The following is a 20,653-nucleotide window of genomic DNA, read 5'->3' on the forward strand; positions in this document are numbered from 1 at the left end:
GAGTGCATGCATAATAAAGCTATGTGCAGAGTGTGGCTGCACAGCAAAGCACTGTGTGGTGAGTGCATGCATAATAAAGCTATGTGCAGAGTGTGGCTGCACAGCAAAGCACTGTGTGGTGAGTGCATGCATAATAAAGCTATGTGCAGAGTGTGGCTGCACAGCAAAGCACTGTGTGGTGAGTGCATGCATAACAAAGCTATGTGCAGAGTGTGGCTGCACAACACAGAAGGTTGTTTTCTGGCTACATAACACAGCTATATGCGACGCCTGGCTGCACTTTGAAGCTGTGTGTGGTGTCTGGCTGCCCTGCAAAGATGTGTTATAACTGTACAACAGGGCTGTGGTCTGAGTCCGGCTGCGCAACAAAGTTGGGCGCAGTGTTCGGAAAGCTGTGTTTCATCTCTGGATGCACAATAGTGCTGTTTGCTGTGCCTGACTGCAAAACAAAGCTGTGTGGTGTGTCTGGCTGCACATCAGTGTGCAATGAAAGTGCTGCCTGCCTCTTTAATGATGTGTTGAGGCCCTGCAAGGAAAGACATGGAGCCTGGATATGCCTCTCATGCGACTTTGTTGTGCTTGCACAATGACTGTTGGTTGAATTTCTTTGTGAGTGACAACACTGGCACTATTTGTCGGTAGGGCTGTAGACATGAAGATGGGATCCTTCCATCTGGGCAGCCATGAATGACATTGTTTCCATTTGCTTGAGTATTTTAGCCTTCCTCTCGGCCATGCTCCCCTCGCCTTTGCTGACTGCACACACTTATCTCACAGAAACATATGTGCCGTGGAATCCATCTAATCAGCTGGACTGTTCAGCCTTCCTGGTGCATGTTGCAATAGGACACATGTATGCCTGCAATTTTGCAGCTAGCCTGGCTATCCAGGAATTAGAAAACTTGGTACCTACTGGGCTCAACATATGTACCGGAGCGTGTGATCCGGAAGAAAGGGAATCCTGTTCCACATGTGTACATCCTGAAATGTGGATTGGCCCACCCTTGCATGCCAGCGTTTCTTTCCAAATGATGAGAAGCATTTTAGGCCCAAACACTAGTGTGTTTTCTGTGCTTTGTTTCCTTTGAGTTTGTAGGTCGTTGTATTCACTATTACGAATGAGTCTCACTTGGGGGTCAAAAGGTTTTAGCTGTCATGTGTTTGGCATATGCAGCTAGACTACTTCAAAGGCTGCCTATTGGAGCCTAAACCAGTCCAATGCCACACCCTTTCTTGGCAGTGATCTCATGGGATCCATTTTCTTTAAAATGGTTGAGACCAATTTTACAGAATACTCTGATCGTCATCGGGAGGACTTCCACTCTTCTTTCGAAGCGGGCTGGGGTATCCACCGGGCCTCTTAGTAAGATCCCCTTGGTCATTGGCCATCCACCAAGAGGAAGTGCCCTACATATTTGAGGACCTCGGTGTGAAACATGAATTTCCCGTGGAGGACAGATGCTGTCTAAATCCTCTGCAATACTGTGTTGTGCGTTGCGTTTTGACTCGCTTCTGTGTGCCCATGGGTCCGTGTGTTGTCCTATATATTATGTTACTGCCATCATGTAGCAAGGAGTTCATCATTCAATGAAAGATGGATGTCTCTGAGTACAAAACTAAAGCATGTGGCGCTGTACACAGATGTGCTAAACGTAGTAATGAAAGCTGTACATGATTTCAATTTCTCCTGCAGTTTTATTGGAAGGTACGCACACATCATTCAGCCAATTTTCAGAAGATTTTGACATTTTAAAACATATGAACTAGTCTGATATTCTCTGTAATGGGTAACTATCTGTGACCATTTCCCTGTTTAGGCTCCTCATGTCCATGCAGAGGCGAAGCTTGTTGGACGAGAATCTTTTTGATCAGTACTATGGAGCTTAGCCATTCTGATGCCTCTGTTGGTTCAATGGTCTTATCATCTTGCACATTTTGTAGTAAGTCCTTCAGTGATTTGTAGACTGTGGTAGGCAGCAAGCAAACTCTCTGTTTTAATAGGTCAGGGTGCATCCTGAATTTTGTGTATGTATTTTTCCACTCTTCCAATAGGCTTGAAAATAAGGACGTGCAATGATCCACAATATCTTTCTTCTGTGTCAGATCTTAGCAGAGTTCCTGTTCTTCACCACTTTGATCAAGAACAATGTTGCTCTTAGCTTGATCACGCCATCCCAAAACATCTGTTCAATGTTTTGCAAAGTGCACGTTGTTTGCTGTTGTGTAGCCTTTGATGTGTAAGTGGCATGGGTTTCATGATATGATATAATATGATAGGTTATTTATAATGCACTTAATACCCAGAAGTTTCTAAGCATGGACCCAGGGATCCAACCTGTGTTGCTCCTTGTCGTCTTGTTTCCATGGCGAGCACGTTGCCCCTGAGCTATCCTCCCAAAGCCGTAAGAAATGTGCTCAAAGTTCACCTTGTTACTGATATTTGGCCTTCACCCACCACCTCCTTGCAAATGGCACTGTGGGGTTAGAGCCGGAGTAGGGATTAGATCCTCTCCATGTGCATCCAATGGACCATGCAAGGGGGGTTGTTCTCCTCTGGTTTCCTGCATCAATGGCCAGAATGATGTGCTGTTCTTCTTGCACAGGGATGTCATCAATGTGGCCACTTGGCATTAGTCTGGTGGATATCTTCAGTGTGGCCACTTGGCATTAGTCTGGTGGATATCAATAGTGTGGCCACTTGGCATTAGTCTGGTGGATATCTTCAGTGTGGCCACTTGGCATTAGTCTGGTGGATATCTTCAGTGTGGCCACTTGGCATAGTCTGGTGGATATCATTAGTGTGGCCGCTTGGCATTAGTCTGGTGGATATCTTCAGTGTGGCCACTTGGCATTAGTCTGGTGGATATCATTAGTGTGGCCACTTGGCATTAGTCTGGTGGATATCATTAGTGTGGCCACTTGGCATTAGTCTGGTGGATATCATTAGTGTGGCCACTTGGCATTAGTCTGGTGGATATCATTAGTGTGGCCGCTTGGCATTAGTCTGGTGGATATCTTCAGTGTGGCCACTTGGCATTAGTCTGGTGGATATCTTCAGTGTGGCCACTTGGCATTAGTCTGGTGGATATCATTAGTGTGGCCACTTGGCATTAGTCTGGTGGATACCATTAGTGTGGCCACTTGGCATTAGTATGGTGGATATCATTAGTGTGGCCACTTGGCATTAGTCTGGTGGATCTTCTGGCAGTCTTATGTGAAATGTCATTAACAGCCACACACTGCACATTCTCGTGGCCTGGATCGGTATATTTATATACTTGCTCGGTGACTTAATTCTGCAGCACTGACACCATTGCTTCTCTGTGGGTTCATGTTGCGCCTGTGATAGACTCAGGGTTTTGTACGCCGCACTTCAGGTCTCTTCTGCAAACCTTAGCACGCACTGCAGCCCTGTGCATCAACACCTCAACGTCCTGTTTCTGGTCATTATTTTCTCATTGGATCTTGGGATTTGAAGTAATTTGTCTACTGATATTTTGTTTTTTCTAAATGAATCTTTCTTGAATTTTGTGATCATTGGTGTGGACCACTGACATGTCTCTGATCATGGACTCTGTGTGATCTTTGAAGTCACCTAGCACTGCCAGCTCCTGTTGCTTATGATGCAGTCATCTGACCATTAATGCGTGCTCTGTGGTCTCATACAAATTGTTAGTTTGTTCATCAATACATTAACTTTATTTCAAAAACCACCTGCTAACCTCCATGCTTCTTCTTGGTATGTGTTGTGGTCCTCCGCTTCATCTGGCGGATCCAGGATTTTCAGGCCTGAAAACGTGTCTGATTATTCCAACCTAACATTCATTTCTTGTATCTGCCTATGAGTTGTACCCAAGAGCATGCTGCTTGCGCCGCCTACGTGCTGTACCTGCCAGCGTATTGCACTAGCCCAACCCATGCTGTATCGGCCCGCCGGCGAGCACCATCTGTCGCGCGTGGCACTCTGTCCCCTCCTACGCTGTAACCTCCCCGACCTTGCGCAGCCACAACCTTACCTGCGAATTTGATGTGGAACTTGTTCTCAGGTTTCAGAATCTGAACATACAAGGGGCAGTTCGGAGCAAAATCCTTGACTGCCCAGGCCCTCAGAATGGTCTGATGGTCCTGCAGAAGGAGAGAAAACACACGCAAGAACTCAGTGCCGAGGAAGGCCCCACAACTGATCGCAACACTACACTCAAGACTGTACGCCAACGCATGACGGCAGCCTAATGCCATGCAACACTGAGCGCAGTCACCACAACAGGCAGTGGAGGGTAGGATGGCTACTGCAAGGGGCGATGAGTGCAAGAGGGGAGTGGTGTGTCTGATCGTACGGGGGGGGGCACAGTGAGGTGGATAGACAGCTTGCTACAGGTGTCTGTGTGAAATTGACAGACACCTAGCAAGAATCCTACACACAGCCATCTTGAGCTCTCATCCTACCAACCTCCATGAAATGAGAACCAGAGCCTTCATTTTGTAGTGTGTACCATACTAGCGGACCTGACTATGAGGGGCGCTGGGGGCGTTCAGGGGTGTTGATAGGTCTGGAAACGATCAGGGGCTACGCTAATATCAGGACTGTCGGGATTCGGAGCTGGCTAGCCTTTTGGTTGTAACCCCTGAGCTTCAATCCAGGGCTAGTACAAAACACCTGCGGCTACAGCCCCCCCAGATCACCTGCTAGCGACGCCTCTGGAGGCGTTTGCGACGCTGGCCTTTATTCTGATGCTGCAAAGCCTGCGGTGGGGGTGGGGGTGGGGGTGAGGGTTTCTGCCACTCCTTTCAAGATGGTGTCAATTTATATAACGGAAAGTGACGGTAAACTGAGGGTCGCACCTTGGAAATGAGGGTCACATGAGAACTACGTGGAACACGGATCACAACACAAAGCAAGACGGGCAGGGGGGACATACAGCAGCGACCCGATCCATGTCAAACCGGTTACTGAGGATAAAGCAGGCCTCAGCGTCGTCCATTCTTCAGCCGGCCAATAGGAGAGAAGGGAAAGATGGCGGCAGGGGGAGGAGTAAGAAGACAGGGTGGGGGAAGAGGAAAGGAAGAGAAAAGAGGGGTTAATTTAGTAATTTTGGTGAGTGAAGAGGCAATTAGAAAGCATCTGCGCCCACTCGTGCACACAGGGCCAGTGCTACAATTTCTACAAAACCGAGACTCACTAGGGTACTGTCACGTGACTGGCAGAGGGGTGCTAAATTGCCAATTTGCCTGGGGTGGCCTCAATGCTTTCCGTAGCCCTGTGTGCAAGAACGTGGGACGCAGAAAAAAGCGAGGGTGAGTAGGGACATAGTTGACGTCATTCCCATAGCTTGACTCAAAGTGGAATAAGATAGAGAACACACAAGCGACAATACAGCACTGACTTCAGTTCGTCCCTGATAGTGAACGATACTGGACGCCCCGATCACCCTGCCGCGGCCCGTTAGCGAACTGTCTCCTATCGAGCATCGTCTACATACCTCTATAGGCCTAGCCAAAGCACCTTGACTCTCCCATCTTCACAGACCAAATATACTCCAAATACTTGGCTTTCACGTAAGGGCAAGACATTACCCAGGTTCTACGTGCCCTTCACTGCAAAGGGTATAGAGGGAAAATCTGGTCTTTGGTGCCACCAATTCTTTGTGGGCTGCCCCAAGGTAATTCCCTTTGAAGAGAACCTAAGGCAATGTCTGCTCCAACACCTTTACCACGTTGGGGGGTCTGGGGGAAGGAGCCAGGCACACTGTTACCAAGACTTCCCTGCTGCCGGACCACTGGCAAAAAAGAAATCCACTTTTTGGATTGTCGTTGGATGACTTCTGTCTTGTTTCCAAGTTTTGTTTTTTTTCTTTGGCTGTATTTAGGTTTTATTTTGGATTTTTTACAAGCAGGGATTGTTTTGTCTTAAGATGGAAGATTTACTGTGGATTTTTAACAACTTGTTTGTTGGTAAAAACAATCAAGTAACACTGATTGCCAGCCACACATTTTAACTGGATTTATTTGGATTCAAATGCTGGAGAAACAGTTTCAACCTATAGGGTCAACATTTTTGTTGGAGTTATTTAAGATTTTAATGTAGGGAAATAATTTCCTGAGTTTTGGTTGGATTTATGTTGAATTGTTTTGGTGCATTAAAGGTTCAGCTGCACTTAACTGTCTGTTGGGGGAATAATGGATTTATATTGCATAAGGGCAATGCTGTTTTGCCATCTCTGTCACGAGTTTACATAACTACCCAGTGTGCTGAAAAAAAACAGACACCCTAAAAAATGCAGGTATTGCAGAATAGCATTTCGCTCAACCCCTATTATGCTAACATGGATGAAGGCTGGTTTACTTGTCACACCGGGAACTACGTCTCTGTGGGTTCTGCAGCCAATCCGTGCACAGCGCACAGAGGTGTAGCTCTGGGGAATGCTGGCTACTTGCATGGCCTCCTGGAGTGTTCACCTCTATCGGCAGGGTGCATTTCCCCTTCCGCAAATTGCATGGTACTAACCCGACCCTCTAGCAACCACCGAAACCATGCGCAGTCCTGCTTGGAGCTATCAAATATTTTTCAAATACCTCAATTGAACCAATGACTACATTAAGAACATCAATTGTTCTCGATGCCTCAGAGTTGCTTGTGCGCTTTGCAAATGAAATAAATAAATAAATGCATTTTAATGATTTTTCTTTTTGACTTCTGTCAACTTTTGTGTAATTATACAAACTATTCACACTTGCAATTCTGATTCATTTATAACTTTCACTTCGAGAGCAACCCTTGCGCTGGGTCAAGGCCGTGCTGTTACTATGACTGAACTAGGGGTGGCCAGCACAACCCTCCATGTGGCAAACCTGTACGCAAGATGACCCTCACTAGCGTAGCAGCCTTACCATGTACATATGTAATATTCTCTGCTCCCATTGTATTTATTCAGGTTGCTCTCTCTGTAGTGCCTTGTTCTTTGTAATTTGTGAATCATTTTGAAATTCCTCAAGTACATATGTTACATAATCTGTTGTACCTTTACTTCTTCTTGGGCAACTAAGGAACTGCATTATCGTGTAGTGCGCCCAGATATCTGCCGGTGAGGCGCGCATTATAAATAAATAAACAAACAAAATCACAGGCTTTCTCAACAACCCAACTCCTGGCCCTGCATTGTATTCTTCCTCCCTGTTATCACACCCCCATGGCGTCTCCCAACCCGTCGCTTAGTGGCCAGTCTATTAATACACACTTATCCATCTAGAACGGATCCGATTGGCCAGATCTGCTGTCATATGTACCAAATGCGAAGCACCCCCTACTAGTGCAGCAAATGAGTGTGAGTGCACGTGGTTTACTCTGCTTTGATATGATATGATATTTTATTTATATTGCGGCCATACACAAGTGTTTCAGGGCGCGACGAGGCACGGGAGTGGTACAAGGACAAAACAGCGATCTCACTAGGCCCAGTGACAGTGAGAACGCGCAAGTGCAGGGGGGAGGGAAGGGGGAAAGTGCAAGGGGCAGGGAAGGAGTGGGAAGTGCTGAACACATGATCAGAATTGTTAGCCTTAATATTTTGTGGCCATATCCTAAACCTCTGTACCCACCTTCCCAATGCCCTGTCTCTCAGCGCCTTGGTGTAAAGCGCTATATTAATAAATCAATCAATCTGTGGCAGCAGAGAGGTTTTGTCTGATATTGGACCTCGATGTCTTTTCTTTTGCTTGTAATAATTGTCTCTGGTTTTAGCACGTATCATCTCCCGGCAGCCAGACTACTCTCAGCTCCGGTTAAATGTGGGCCGCCTGATCGTGTCCAAGCGGACTCAGCTCGTTGATGCAGGTCTCTCTTCAGGTATTGAACCCTGAAGCCATTTCACTTAATGATTGAAAGAAGCAAGTCGCTTCTAGGCACCTCCTCATCATGTTACTATAGGGCGACCACACAGCTGGGACCAGTTCCCCAATGGCTGGTGAAGTTATGAGAACCAGTGCGTCTCGAGAGCACTCCCTCCAGTGCCTCTGGAACAGCCTAAAAACGAGCATTGGCAATGCCAACATATTTGCCTTTTGTGTAGGCATGGGAGAGGCATTTGCCAGGCACTGCCATAGTGGTATTAACTGGCCATCGGTGGCAGCAGGTGCAAAACGGTGTGAGTACCTGGGCATCTAATAGCAGTGACTGGCAAATTCCTAATACTAATACACAAACCAAAACTGTTGGTTTTGCCAAGGCGCATTTTAATAGAACTTTCATTGAAGGACATTGATAGTGCTTGTAAATCAAGTGGCTGAAGGCAGACCTGGTTAAGACTTTTTTATTACACCAGTAGCACGTTTACAGTTCCAAATGAGTCATAAACTGTCAGAAGACTGCTTTGAATAAACACTGTCAGGCACTTCCAGCACAACGTTTCATGGTAAGGCTTGATAAAGCGAGCCCAAGGAGATCCCATGAGCATGTTCTTTGTGGCGGGGAGGGGTAGGGAGTGGCCATACAGATTAGCTTGGCCATAGGCCAGTTCATAACCAAACCTTCAAGCTTTGTTTCTCTCCTCATATGCCATTTGACCCTAGCTGTATTCTAATGCAGTAATTTCAGTTTATGGGTGGCGCTTCAGTGTTACCTAATAGCCAAAACTAAACAGGTGACCAAGCCTGTGAAGGGGGCTTTGCTGGTGACCGGGATCTCCCCTTGTCTCCAATGTTTGACCACACTGCATAAGCCCAAAGTCAACACGTTTTAGGGACCTTTTGATAACATACCTGGTGATGCGCTGGGGTAGTGTGAGACAGAGGTGGGTGTAGACCATGAGGACTCTGCAGGGAGGAGTCTTCCAGGGAACTCAAGTCTGAAGAGCGAGGAGAGCTGAGGTGAACCAAGTCGACTTGGAAGCTCCTTCACAGCGCTATCATGGCTATTGAAAAGGTGCTCTAGAGGTTGCATGGGTGAACCCTAAATGTAAGGTGATAGCACGGTTCCGTCTAAAGGGCGCCAAGATGCCCACTACCCAGAAAGATCCAAGGAGGGCGTCAGATAATTCCATTCCCTTACGTGGGGTTTTCAGCTTGATTGAATTCCCAAGGAGCCCGGAGTACACTCCCTTCTCGGGGGCTCTTATTAAGTAGGGGGATCTTGGCCGGATTATGACCTCAGTGGAGTCACGATGCATGCATGCATCTTCTGGAGTCACAGTGCATGCATGCAGAAAGACAGGATTTCTTTCTGAATTCAGATTATTTCTTACTGAAGTCACAGTGCATGCATGCAGAAAGACGGGATTTCTTTCTGAATTCAGATTATTTCTTGCTGAAGTCACAGTGCATGCATGCAGAAAGACAGGATTTCTTTCTGAATTCAGATTATGTCTTGCTGAAGTCACAGTGCATGCATGCAGAAAGACAAGATTTCTTTCTGAATTCAGATTATTTCTTACTGAAGTCACAGTGCATGCATGCAGAAAGACGGGATTTCTTTCTGAATTCAGATTATTTCTTGCTGAAGTCACAGTGCATGCATGCAGAAAGACAGGATTTCTTTCTGAATTCAGATTATGTCTTGCTGAAGTCACAGTGCATGCATGCAGAAAGACAAGATTTCTTTCTGAATTCAGATTATGTCTTGCTGAAGTCACAGTGCATGCATGCAGAAAGACAAGATTTCTTTCTGGATTCAGATTATTTCTTACTGAAGTCACAGTGCATGCATGCAGAAAGACAAGATTTCTTTCTGGATTCAGATTATTTCTTGCTGAAGTCACAGTGCATGCATGCAGAAAGACGGGATTTCTTTCTGAATTCAGATTATTTCTTGCTGAAGTCACAGTGCATGCATGCAGAAAGACAGGATTTCTTTCTGAATTCAGATTATGTCTTGCTGAAGTCACAGTGCATGCATGCAGAAAGACAAGATTTCTTTCTGGATTCAGATTATGTCTTGCTGAAGTCACAGTGCATACATGCAGAAAGACAGGATTTCTTTCTGAATTCAGATTATGTCTTGCTGAAGTCACAGTGCATGCATGCAGACATCTGTTAGGCAGAATCATAAGCAGTACCCTTTGGGAACACAACACACAATTAAGACTACAAGTGCAAGTACAAATTCACCTTTGGTACAAGCCTGTACTACACAGGAAAGTGGAAGCGATGGCTGAGCAGCCAGACTTATCTCAAGAGTAAAGTGAGCAGTATCAATAGTTACACAAAGGACCGCAATTACTATGGTTCAAACAAACACTGACTCAAGGTTTCTGAGTAAAAGAATATACATTTATTTACACATCAGTTATAAAACAGTTCACTAATATAAAGCAGCAGAAAATCACAATCTTAATACACTACAACAACCCCCAATCAATTCTGGACAAGTTAGGGTCAAAATGAATTGTGAGCAAAATGGCACTCCAGCAATTTAAAAGGCAGGAAAAGACAAGGTTATCCAAAATCAACAACACCAACAAGTGATAGGCAGGGCAATCTAGAAAAGGCTTACTACAACTAGGATTCAATAGACCTGGGCCAATGTTAATGGTTCAGAGTCTTTTCAAAGGATCACACATTTCAGTGTAGTTCGCGGTTAAGTCTTTTCCAAGAGTTCAAAACGAAGTTGGTCAGAGAAAAAGTTATTCAAAAGTTATTCAAAAGAGAAGAGAAAGACTAGTATTTGGAGAGGCAAAAGATTTCAAACACTTTCACTGCGATCAGATGGAACGAACGACCGGATTTGAACAGCACCTTAAATGGAGAAGAATGCTGTGGCTGAGGCGGTTGTTCCTGGCAGGTCCTGCAGGCTCACGGTTCCTGAAGCGACAGTCGTGGTGACAAGAAGGAGGAAGACTGGAGGGTCCTGCACTACCCAGGGAAGAAGCCAGAAGCCAGTAGCGGAGCAAAGCATTGAATAAAAGGTGCGCTCCTTAAAACCCAAACAGGTTCCGTTCCTCCTGGCTATCCGGTTCACTGCAGCAATGCACAGCAAATTTGACCAGGAGAGGAAGGCCGGCATTTGGCAGCAAGGCTTCACCAGGATGTCCAGTATTTGCAGCAGTCGTCTTCCTTCAGCTCCTCGTTGGTTCTCTCATTCCAGTGGCGACTCTGCCTTCCAAGTCCCAGAGACTGCTTTTAAGCAGTTTTCCCCCATTCACACAGCCTGGCTGTCAATCACCCAGCAGGGTGGCTGTCCTGGCAGGACAGCCACCTAGCCATTCAAACTAGAGTGCGACTTGGGTCTCCAAGGAGACCCTGTACAGGGGGCCTAAAGCCCCTCCCTCACATCCAGTCCACCCAGACACTCAGGCAACTAAGGAGGGCTTCTGCGCAGAAGCCCGCCAAAGGACAGCAAACAAAGGAACCAACCTGGTTTGGCGTGCAGAGAAAAACACGAGAAAGACTTTTACAAAAAGAAATGGTGAATAGACCCGACCGGAACCAAAATAAATTCGATGGGGTCCAGCGGGTTAGAGTTTGAGGCTACTAGCATAGCCTCTAACAGTACCAAGGCTATTTTCATAGCTCGCGGTAGAATAAAAATGGTAGATACCACTGTCACCAGCCAAATCTTAGAGAAAGGGAACGAAATAATGTTCCATGAGAAACAGACAAAAAGGGATAACTATTAACCCTTCCAGTACTCTATGGAAGATAGTTTGTACTGGGTCTGTGAATTTAAAAAGACTAGTAAAGTCAATGGCAACTTTACATGTTCTGGGAGACAGTAGTCAGTCCCAGAAAATGTAGTCTAACAGTGGGAAGTCTAAAAAGACAACCTGGTGTCACTGCACTAAAGGTACTGTGTGTCACACAGTAAAAAGATGATGCCTATGGAGTGGGTGAGACTCCATAGTCCATGAGCACAAAATGTACAACACACAGCAAAACGCATGTGAGAGTGGGAAAAAAAGGCTCACATTATTACCAAGTGAAAAAAATAAATCCTAGAAATCCAGCAAAGCTGCTGAGGGACTCAACAGGCAAGGGAAATTAGCCATTCTGGAGAATTCTCCCTAACAAAGTCGAAGTGCAAGCGCTCTAACTTCAGAAAGATATGGTCCAGTGGCGGCGCAGCTCTCCAACTTCACTCTGCATGGCAACAACCAGGAAGCTCTTCCTAGTTCCTGTCAGCGTGGTGGAGGCGGGGGACCGGAAGCTGGCTGCGGAAAGCATTTCTGGAAAGGAGACCCTCAGGGAAGATGGATTCAGATGTGGAGAAGTAAAGAAATAAAAATGTGTACATATGTGTGTGTGTGTGTGAGAGGTGTGTGCGTGCTGCATGCACATGATGTATGTTTGTGCATTTGCATATATGGGTGCATGCTAGGGAGTGTTATGCAGTATGTAATGTATGTGTGAATGATTGAGTGCATGATGTATGTGTGTGTGTGTGTGGGTGTGTGTATGTGAGTTGTGTGCATGCTGCATGCGTATGATGTATGTTTGTGCAGTGTTTGCATATGTGGGTGCATGCTAGGGAGTGTTATACAGTATGTAATGTATGTTTGAATGATTGAGTGCATGATGTATGTGTGTGTGTGTGTGAGTTGTGTGCATGCTGTATGCGTATGATGTATGTTTGTGCAGTGTTTGCATATGTGGGTGCATGCTGGGGAGTTTTATACAGTATATAATGTATGTGTGAATGATTGAGTGCATGATGTCTGTGTGTGTGTGAGCTGTGTGCATGCTGCACGCGTATGATGTATGTTTGTGCGGTGTTTGCATATGTGGGTGCATGCTAGGGAGTGTTATGCAGTATGTAATATATGTGTGAATGATTGAGTGCATGATGTATGTGTGTGTGAGAGCTGTATGCATGATGCATGTGTATGATGGATGTTTGTGCAGTTTTTGCATATGTGGGTGCATGCTAGGGAGTGTTATGCAGTATGTAATGTATGTGTCAACGATTGAGTGCATGATGTATGGGTGGGTGTGTAAATGAGAGAGTGAATGTTGTGTGAGTGAGTGCACACACGTTTTTGTGCTTGGCCGGCCACCGAGGAGCTAAGTTTGGCAGGTGGGGCGGGGGAGGGTTCAGGGGTGAGGAATACCACTTTGCACTATTGGTGAGTTGCATGAAATGGATATTTGGATTCGAGTTATCCTACAAAACCAATGGCAAACTGTCTGGCTTTTAACCACATTTTTCATGGAAATTGTGTTGTATAATGCACCATTGAAACCATTATTCAAATATTTTTCTCTGTGGGGGGAGGAGAAAAATCCAAAGAGCACCATATGGTTGGACCGGGATCCATCGCTACGCTCAGCAACACTTGCATATTTGTCGCAAAAGTTTGCAGCCCTTCAAACAATTTACCAGCCGCCATTGGGTTAATGGCTGCTGGGTCAATGGGTATGAATGTGTGCGTGCAGGGCTGGGGCAGAGGCAAGGGGTATTGGAGCATGGGCACTGTCTTACTTGTTTTCCTGATATTTCTGGGGAAAAGCCAACTTGATGGATGTTATTACATGGAGGAGGGTTTGGGTTTGGTGTTTATAGCGCAATTGGGCAGGCAGACTAACATTATCCTTCTGTGGCATGGCATTTTTTACTCACATAAGAGGCAAGGCCAATATGAGGTGTGCTCTTATAGAAGGAGGCTGGGGGACCTTGTGTAATCAGCAAGCACACATTGTCTTACTGTGGCATTGCATGTTTTACTTGTGTTGATGGCAAATGCAACATGAAGAGTATTCTTACATGGTGGTGCGGGGGTTGGGCAAGCATTTGTGCTCCAGCAACAGCATATTGTCTTCCTGTGGTAGGAGGCGTTTACTGACACTAAGGGCTAAGCCAGCAAGAGAACGTTCGTATATGGGATACTGGCATATACTGGCAGAGCCGGCATGAACTTATGTTCTTATGGGGTCATTACTGGCCACGCATGGAGCGTGATGGTACATTTGAGTGTCAGCACTTAGGAGCCTGGCACAGCCCCCTGTTTTCTACGCTAGCTGAAAGATTTAAGGTTTGATTAAAACACATACTTACATCTTTCACCGAGTACAGTGCACGGCATGCCCCTGCAACAGTCCGTCATCATGTGCGCTGCGCGTGCATGGTGTTACAGGCCTGCTCAGAGTGCAGCGCGGCCTGTGCTTTGTTGCCACGCTTGGAGGGTGGGGGCCCTAAGTATGGCTTCCACACATTCTGTGTTATGCCACTGGCTGCTGGCCAATGGTCACACACCAATGCAGAAAGAACGCAACAATCTGAAATCTTTTGGAAGCCCCAACCTCCTCTGTATTCAAAACCTGTCACTTCTTTAGGGCCTGTGGAATGTGGCACCAGGATATGCAAATCCTGAGGACGGGGAAGTGCGTTCACATTCGGGCATGTGCTGTGGTGTTAGCATCCAAACAACCCATTCCAACAGATGCATGGGCAATATATAACTATATATCTTTTTTTTTTATAACACGCTTAATACCAAAGAGGTTGCAAAGCGCGGACCTGGGATTCGAACCGGTGCTGTGCTGCGTCTTTCTTCCAAGACAAGCACGTTGCTACTGAGCTATACTACCCGGGCCCGTACAATATGCCAGAGACCGCTAGACTGGTAACTGACGCAGTGTAAATGCTTATTACATTACAGTATGTTGCCTTAATTCTGATACTAAGGTTTGGAGTTGCCCTTTGTGTGCCATGCTGGCACATGATCAGCCAGGGGTGATGCATTCGTGCACTACACTGAAACGGGCATGAGACACTCACCTGTAACAGAACATACCTTGCACGCACCACCTTGCAAAGTAAAAAAAAAAATAGTTATTTTAAAACCTAGCATCTGTAGAGGTTCCAGAGATGGCGTCAGGGCCTTTCAACTTTTTGGTCGACATGGTTCCCTGGGAAACGCAGGGCCCACTGCACCTTTGCCATGCTGGTAGCCTTACAGAAAAATGTTCCTTTCATTTGACATATTAAACGTGCCCAGTGCGCACGCTACAGGCTGCCTTTGCTGGCGCATTCACCTTGCAATTAGCACCCTGCTGTCAAAGAGCGATTCATAATTTCAGCCAGACATTTAATGTGTCGGCCCCCTGCTGGCTGACTTTGCCATGGCAATCTACCGCTATTAACCACCTGCTGTGCTATATTACTTCAATACAATATAAACACACCATGGGTGCCTCCCAGCTGTAAGGCAAAGGAGCTTTAAAAGTCATGTTAAAATGGGGCCCCACCAGCCCTGCCACAACTTTAGCCGGCCCTACTTCATTCCCAGGAAGTTTATAGGGCCTGCAAATTCCTTTAGAATTCTGAGACACTGAACTGGGCATCATTACGGGTATGCCAACCCTTCTCACCCACAAAGCCAAGGCTCTCAGAAAAATGGCTGTCTCTTGCATTGGGGTGAGGCCGGTGTGGTGGAAAGTCAGAGGGGGGCACCTGCTCTGGAGGAGGGCAGTTCCAATTGGCATGAGTGATCTGACTGAAAGGGGTACGTTGGCTGTGATCAAGGCAACATTGAGTAGCCACTGGGCAGAAGAAGTGGCTAGTACCCCCGCCTCTCTTCTCTGTCCCAGATCTACAATAGGTTGTGACCTCACCCCAAGCTATGTAAGCTGATTCTTTCAAAACACGCATTGGCAATGCCAACAGTTTGGGCTTTAGTGTAGGCATGGGAAAGGCACTTGCTAGGCGCTGCCATAGTGGTATTAACTGCCCATTGATGATAGCAGAAGCAAAATGGTGCGAGCACGCGGGCATCTAATAGCAGCGCCTGGCAAATGCCTAATACTTACACCCAAGCCAAGACTGTTGGCATTGACAATGCTTGTCTTAAACTGGACTCCAGTGAAGGAGATGCAGAGTGCTTATAAATCGACTAGCTGAAGGCAGACCTGGTGAGACATTTTTATTACACCGGTAACAGGCAACTTCAATTAAGTCATTAACTTTCAGAAGCATGCTTTGTAAAAACACTATCAGGAACCTCAGTGCAAAGTTTGATGGTAAGGCTTGAGTAAAGAGAGCTTGGTGACGTTTCATAGGGTGGTGTTTTGGGCGGGGAGGGGCAGGCACTGGGTGGGAATGGCCATAGGGATTAGCATGGGCAGTGAACGGGTGGGCACATAACGAAACGACCCCTACAAGCTGTGTGCCCCTCCTAATATGCCAGTCCTCCCTATGTGCGCTCTAATGCAATAGATTCACCCCATAGGTGGTGCAAGTGACACCTGATATCCGAAACTAAAAGAAAACACGACCAACGTGCAACACCCGAGGTTCTCGCTGCCAGTGGGCTGTGCTGCATTAGCCCACCCTGCTGAGGGTGCACTCATTGTCCTCCCATGCTTCATTCCTCCACAGCACGCAGGGTATGGGGAGACGGATGACCCGGAACCACAGCCTAGAGACACCAGAGGTCAGGCAGGATGGGCACCAACAGGCAAGGAGTCACGAGAACAGGTCAGTGCCAACAAGTCTCTTCTGGAGTCTAGCAGGAGAGACGGGCCACACAGGGAGGGCAAGCTGCCGCACTCATTCTAGATCACAGGAGGGGCACAAGAACAGGAAGTGCCACCACAGGTCCCTCAGCAGGGGTCGCCAGCTTCCACCAGCGATCCTGCAGTCAGCACTGGTGCAGCCCCCCGCTCTTAGCAGACAGGCTATAGACCTGCAGAAGAGGTTGGAACACATGGTGACCATGCTGGGCTTGGTGGGCATGGTGGACACAGGCATGGTGGACATGGTGGGCATATTGGTCAGGGTGGGCAAGGTGGACACAGTGGGCATGGTGGGCATGCTGGCCATAGTGGACATGGTGGCCATGGCGGACACGGACACAGACGGCGTGGTGGGCACGGATCTGGTAGGTATGGTGGCCATAGTGGGCAGGATGTACAAAGTAGGCATGGTGCACATGGTGGATAGAGACATGGTGGGCATAGTGCATACGTACATGGTGGGCATGGTGGTAATAGTGGACACAATGGACATGGGGGGCATGGTGTGCACAGTCACAGTGCGCATGGTGGACGCGGTGGACACTTACATGGCGGACATGGTGGGCATGGTGGTCGTAGTGGACACAATGGACATGGTGGGCATGGTGGACATGGTGGACACTCACATGGTGGACATGGTGGGGATGGTGGCCATAGTGGACACAATGGACATGGTGGGCATGGTGGACATGGTGGACACTCACATGGTGGACATGGTGGGCATGGTGGCCATAGTGGACACAATGGACATGGTGGGCATGGTGGACATGGTGGACACTCACATGGTGGACATGGTGGGGATGGTGGCCATAGTGGACACAATGGACATGGTGGGCATGGTGTACACAGACATGGTGGGCATAGTGGATATGGTGGCCACTCACATGGTGGACATGGTGGGCATGGTGGCCATAGTGGACACAATGGACATGGTGGGCATGGTGTACACAGACATGGTGCGCATAGTGGATATGGTGGCCACTCACATGGTGGACATGGTGGGCATGGTGGCCATAGTGGATACAATGGACATGGTGGACATGGTGGGGACAATGGACACAGTGGACATGGTGGACAGGGACGGGGTGGGCATAGTTGACACGGTGGACATGGAGGACATGGTGGGCACAATGGACACAGTGGACATGGTAGGCCTGGTGGACACCGACACAGTGGGCATGGTGGACACGGACATGCTGGGAATGGTGGCCATAGTGGGCACAATGACACAGTGGACAATGTGACCATTGTGTACATGGACATAGTGGACAATGTGGGCATGGTGGCCATACTGCATACAATGGACAACGTTGGTATGTTGGACAGAGACTCAGTGGGCATGGTGGGCACAGACATGGTAGGCATGGTGGACATGGTGGACACGGTGGACACAGACTTGGTGGACATGGTGGACATGGAGGCCAAGGTAGGCACATTGGACACAGTGGACATGGTGGGCATGGTGGACATGGACACAGTGGGCATGGTGGACATGGAAGACAATGACATGGTGGGCATGTGGCCATAGTGTACACAATGGACACAGTAGACATGATTGGCATGGTGTATATGGATGCGCTGGGCATAGTGGGCATGGTGCACATTGTGTTCATGGTGGACACGGACATGGTGGATATGGTGGGCATGGTGGCCATAGTGAGCATGTTGGCATAGTTGGTACAATGGACACAGTGGATATGGTGGGCGCAGTTACAGTAGGCATGGTGGACATGGACACGGTGGGCATGGTGGGCATAGTGGGTATGATGGACACAGTGGGCATGGAGGATACAGACACAGTGGGCATGGCAAACATGGTGAACACTGCCTCTGATTAGAGTGTCTTCATACAGCTCTTTACACCCAGGTCCCAGCATGTCTCGGAGAGACAGGCCAACGAACAAGAAGGGGCTTGCAGGTAACGAGAAATACCTAAAACGAGAAGCGATTGATGAGGTCATGATGCAACTACTCACGAAATGGGGCTGGTGGACACTTTGGTACCTGCTGATGTGGCACAAACCGAAGCACAGGAGGTGTACAGTAGATGCATGTACTCCTCATCAGCAGCTCTGCCCATCCTTCAGAGCATCAGGTATGTAGCATTAAAGGAGTGGCACAACCTTGAAAGCCATACCTAGGCATGGGCCCAAAATGTACCGCTGGCAAGGGTTTGAGGTGGAATTTCCGGGCCAACAGTGTCTTCAGGTGATGATTTGCCCAGGGACCAGGTGGATAAAAGGGTATAGTCTACCCTGAAAAATCCCCCCGTTTGGACTGCGAGTAGGAATCTGTGCGGAATGTCCACTGTCCGTAACTTGCCATCCCTACTGAAGGACTTTCAGTCGCTCATTACCGCCCTGGTGGAGTGGTCAGCGTACACCACAGGGATTGACTTGATGGAAACCCAACTCATGCTCACCTCGGCCATTTCCTATGATGTTCAAGAGTGGTGGTGAAGATGCCATGACCACAGGGAGACACTACTCCCGGGTTACGATCCTGCAGCAGGGAAATGTCTGTTGGGGCTAACCTACAACATCTGCCATGTGCAGGGCAGAAATGGTGCGAATTGGCCAAGCAGGCTGCAGAGTAGTGTAAGCTGGAGTTTTCTGCACCCAGATGCCAGCCCTCAGGAAATTGCTCCTTTACTCCTGAGGGTCATGAGGCCAGTCTGGAGTAAGAGGGACAGGTCTACCTCCAAGACTCTCATCCCCTCTACATCTACCAGTCAGGCGGCTGCCTGGAGTCACGGGCATGCATCCAGAGGAGATCCTTTGGGAGGATGTTTCTTACTGTCTGGGAAACAGAGGTTTAAGATGTCCGGGTTCTGGGTGCAAGGCGAGATGGCCATGCGACAGAGGTTGATGGTACTCTTCACCACTCAGACCTCATCATAACTCCAATGCCAAGGTATTCAGTGAAGAGGAAGGTTCTGGTATCTGGAATTGCAGCTCTCATCCCAATCCCTCAGGACCAATTGCGAATGGGAGATATTCTCAATCCTTGTTTTGATACCCAAGTCATCGGACGACCTTTGACCTATCATAGACTTAAAGAAGATCAACACCTACACCAGACCGGTACCATTCAAGATGGAGGCTCCCAGCTCATGATCCTGAGGTGAGGATTCTCCTTCAGTAGGTACAGAAGATGTCCACCTGCACATCTCAGAGCCGAGGAACCCCTTTGCTTCCTCGGGTTCATGCGTCAGAACTAAATCAAGGTTCTTTCGTTTGGTCTTAAATCAACGTTATACCTTTTGATGTCTGCCACCCCGGGTTGGGCAATTAAATGGGCAGAACATCTTGGTAGAACCAAATATGGACTATGGGCTCATACCTGCTTCCTCCCACCCTCAGTTCCTGTCAAGCTGAGACAATGTGGAAAACTCCCGCCTGGTTTGGCTCCCACCTTGGACATGGCCATCTTAACGGAGCCAAGTATCCTTGCCTCTCACCTGAGCAGGTCCACTTTGTGGAAGACTCCAGGGCCCACTGGAGAGGAACTCTTCTCCTGTTTACAGTGGCAGAGGCAGGTGGGCAAGGCAGTAGGGCTCCTTGTGGTCCAGTGAGCTAGGTGTCATTGAAAGCCTCTGGTCATCCACCGTCTTGTTCTTTGGAACCCTGTCTTGCTGAACCAGTTGGTGAAGTCGTGGGCTCTGGCACCAGCAGTACGGAACTCCAGGAAACTCGAACCCCTAAAACCTTAAGATAGGAATTGGAAGGCACTCTGTGTTTGGGGTGGGGGAGTAGTGTTGCTGATCCTGGGTTTAGGGGATAATCAGGGTCTCCTGAAAGTCCCGGTCTGGTGTAGCAGAGGTAAGGGGATGTGATGTGCTTCTGTTTGGGGGTTCTGAGGAGGCAAAACCAATGTTGTGCTCTCATTGTCGCTCATGACATCTGTTCCGGGCGCTAGGGCCATACTTTGACTGGCACCCTTCCTTCCTGCTTCACTCAGGACCTAGTCTTCTGGGCACTGCCCACGGTTGGACCTGTGCCCATGTCTTCTTTGTAGCTCCATGGGGATGTTATACTCATTACTCTGCTTCAGGGGCACTGGGGGGATGGGATGGGTGGCCCTTGGAACAGGGGTGCATATCTGGGATGTGGGCGGGACTCAGAGCACATGTGGAAAGAACAGCTGGCATCCTGAGTTTGGAGGCTGTTTGGGGCCAGTCGGGCCCGGAAACATGGGTTGCAAACCAAGAACTTAC

At 48.0% G+C, this 20,653-nt stretch overlaps 1 protein-coding gene across 1 annotated transcript in view; it reads right to left on the reverse strand.

Moving 5' to 3' along the window:
• The window catches only part of LOC138447847 (potassium channel subfamily T member 2-like), a 1,314,520-nt gene that overhangs the window by 267,144 nt on the left and 1,026,723 nt on the right, over positions 1–20,653 (reverse strand). The window contains exons 13-14 of the mRNA XM_069604273.1: positions 4,920–4,983; positions 4,017–4,125 (exon numbers count right to left, since the gene is read on the reverse strand). Of these exons, the coding sequence (XP_069460374.1) occupies positions 4,017–4,125; positions 4,920–4,983 (173 nt within the window). The remainder of the gene's footprint in view (positions 1–4,016; positions 4,126–4,919; positions 4,984–20,653) is intronic.

The sequence above is a fragment of the Ambystoma mexicanum genome, chromosome 3q (genome assembly GCF_040938575.1).
Source record: "Ambystoma mexicanum isolate Mex_15411 chromosome 3q, UKY_AmexF1_1, whole genome shotgun sequence".
In the NCBI taxonomy this organism is placed as follows: domain Eukaryota; kingdom Metazoa; phylum Chordata; class Amphibia; order Caudata; family Ambystomatidae; genus Ambystoma; species Ambystoma mexicanum.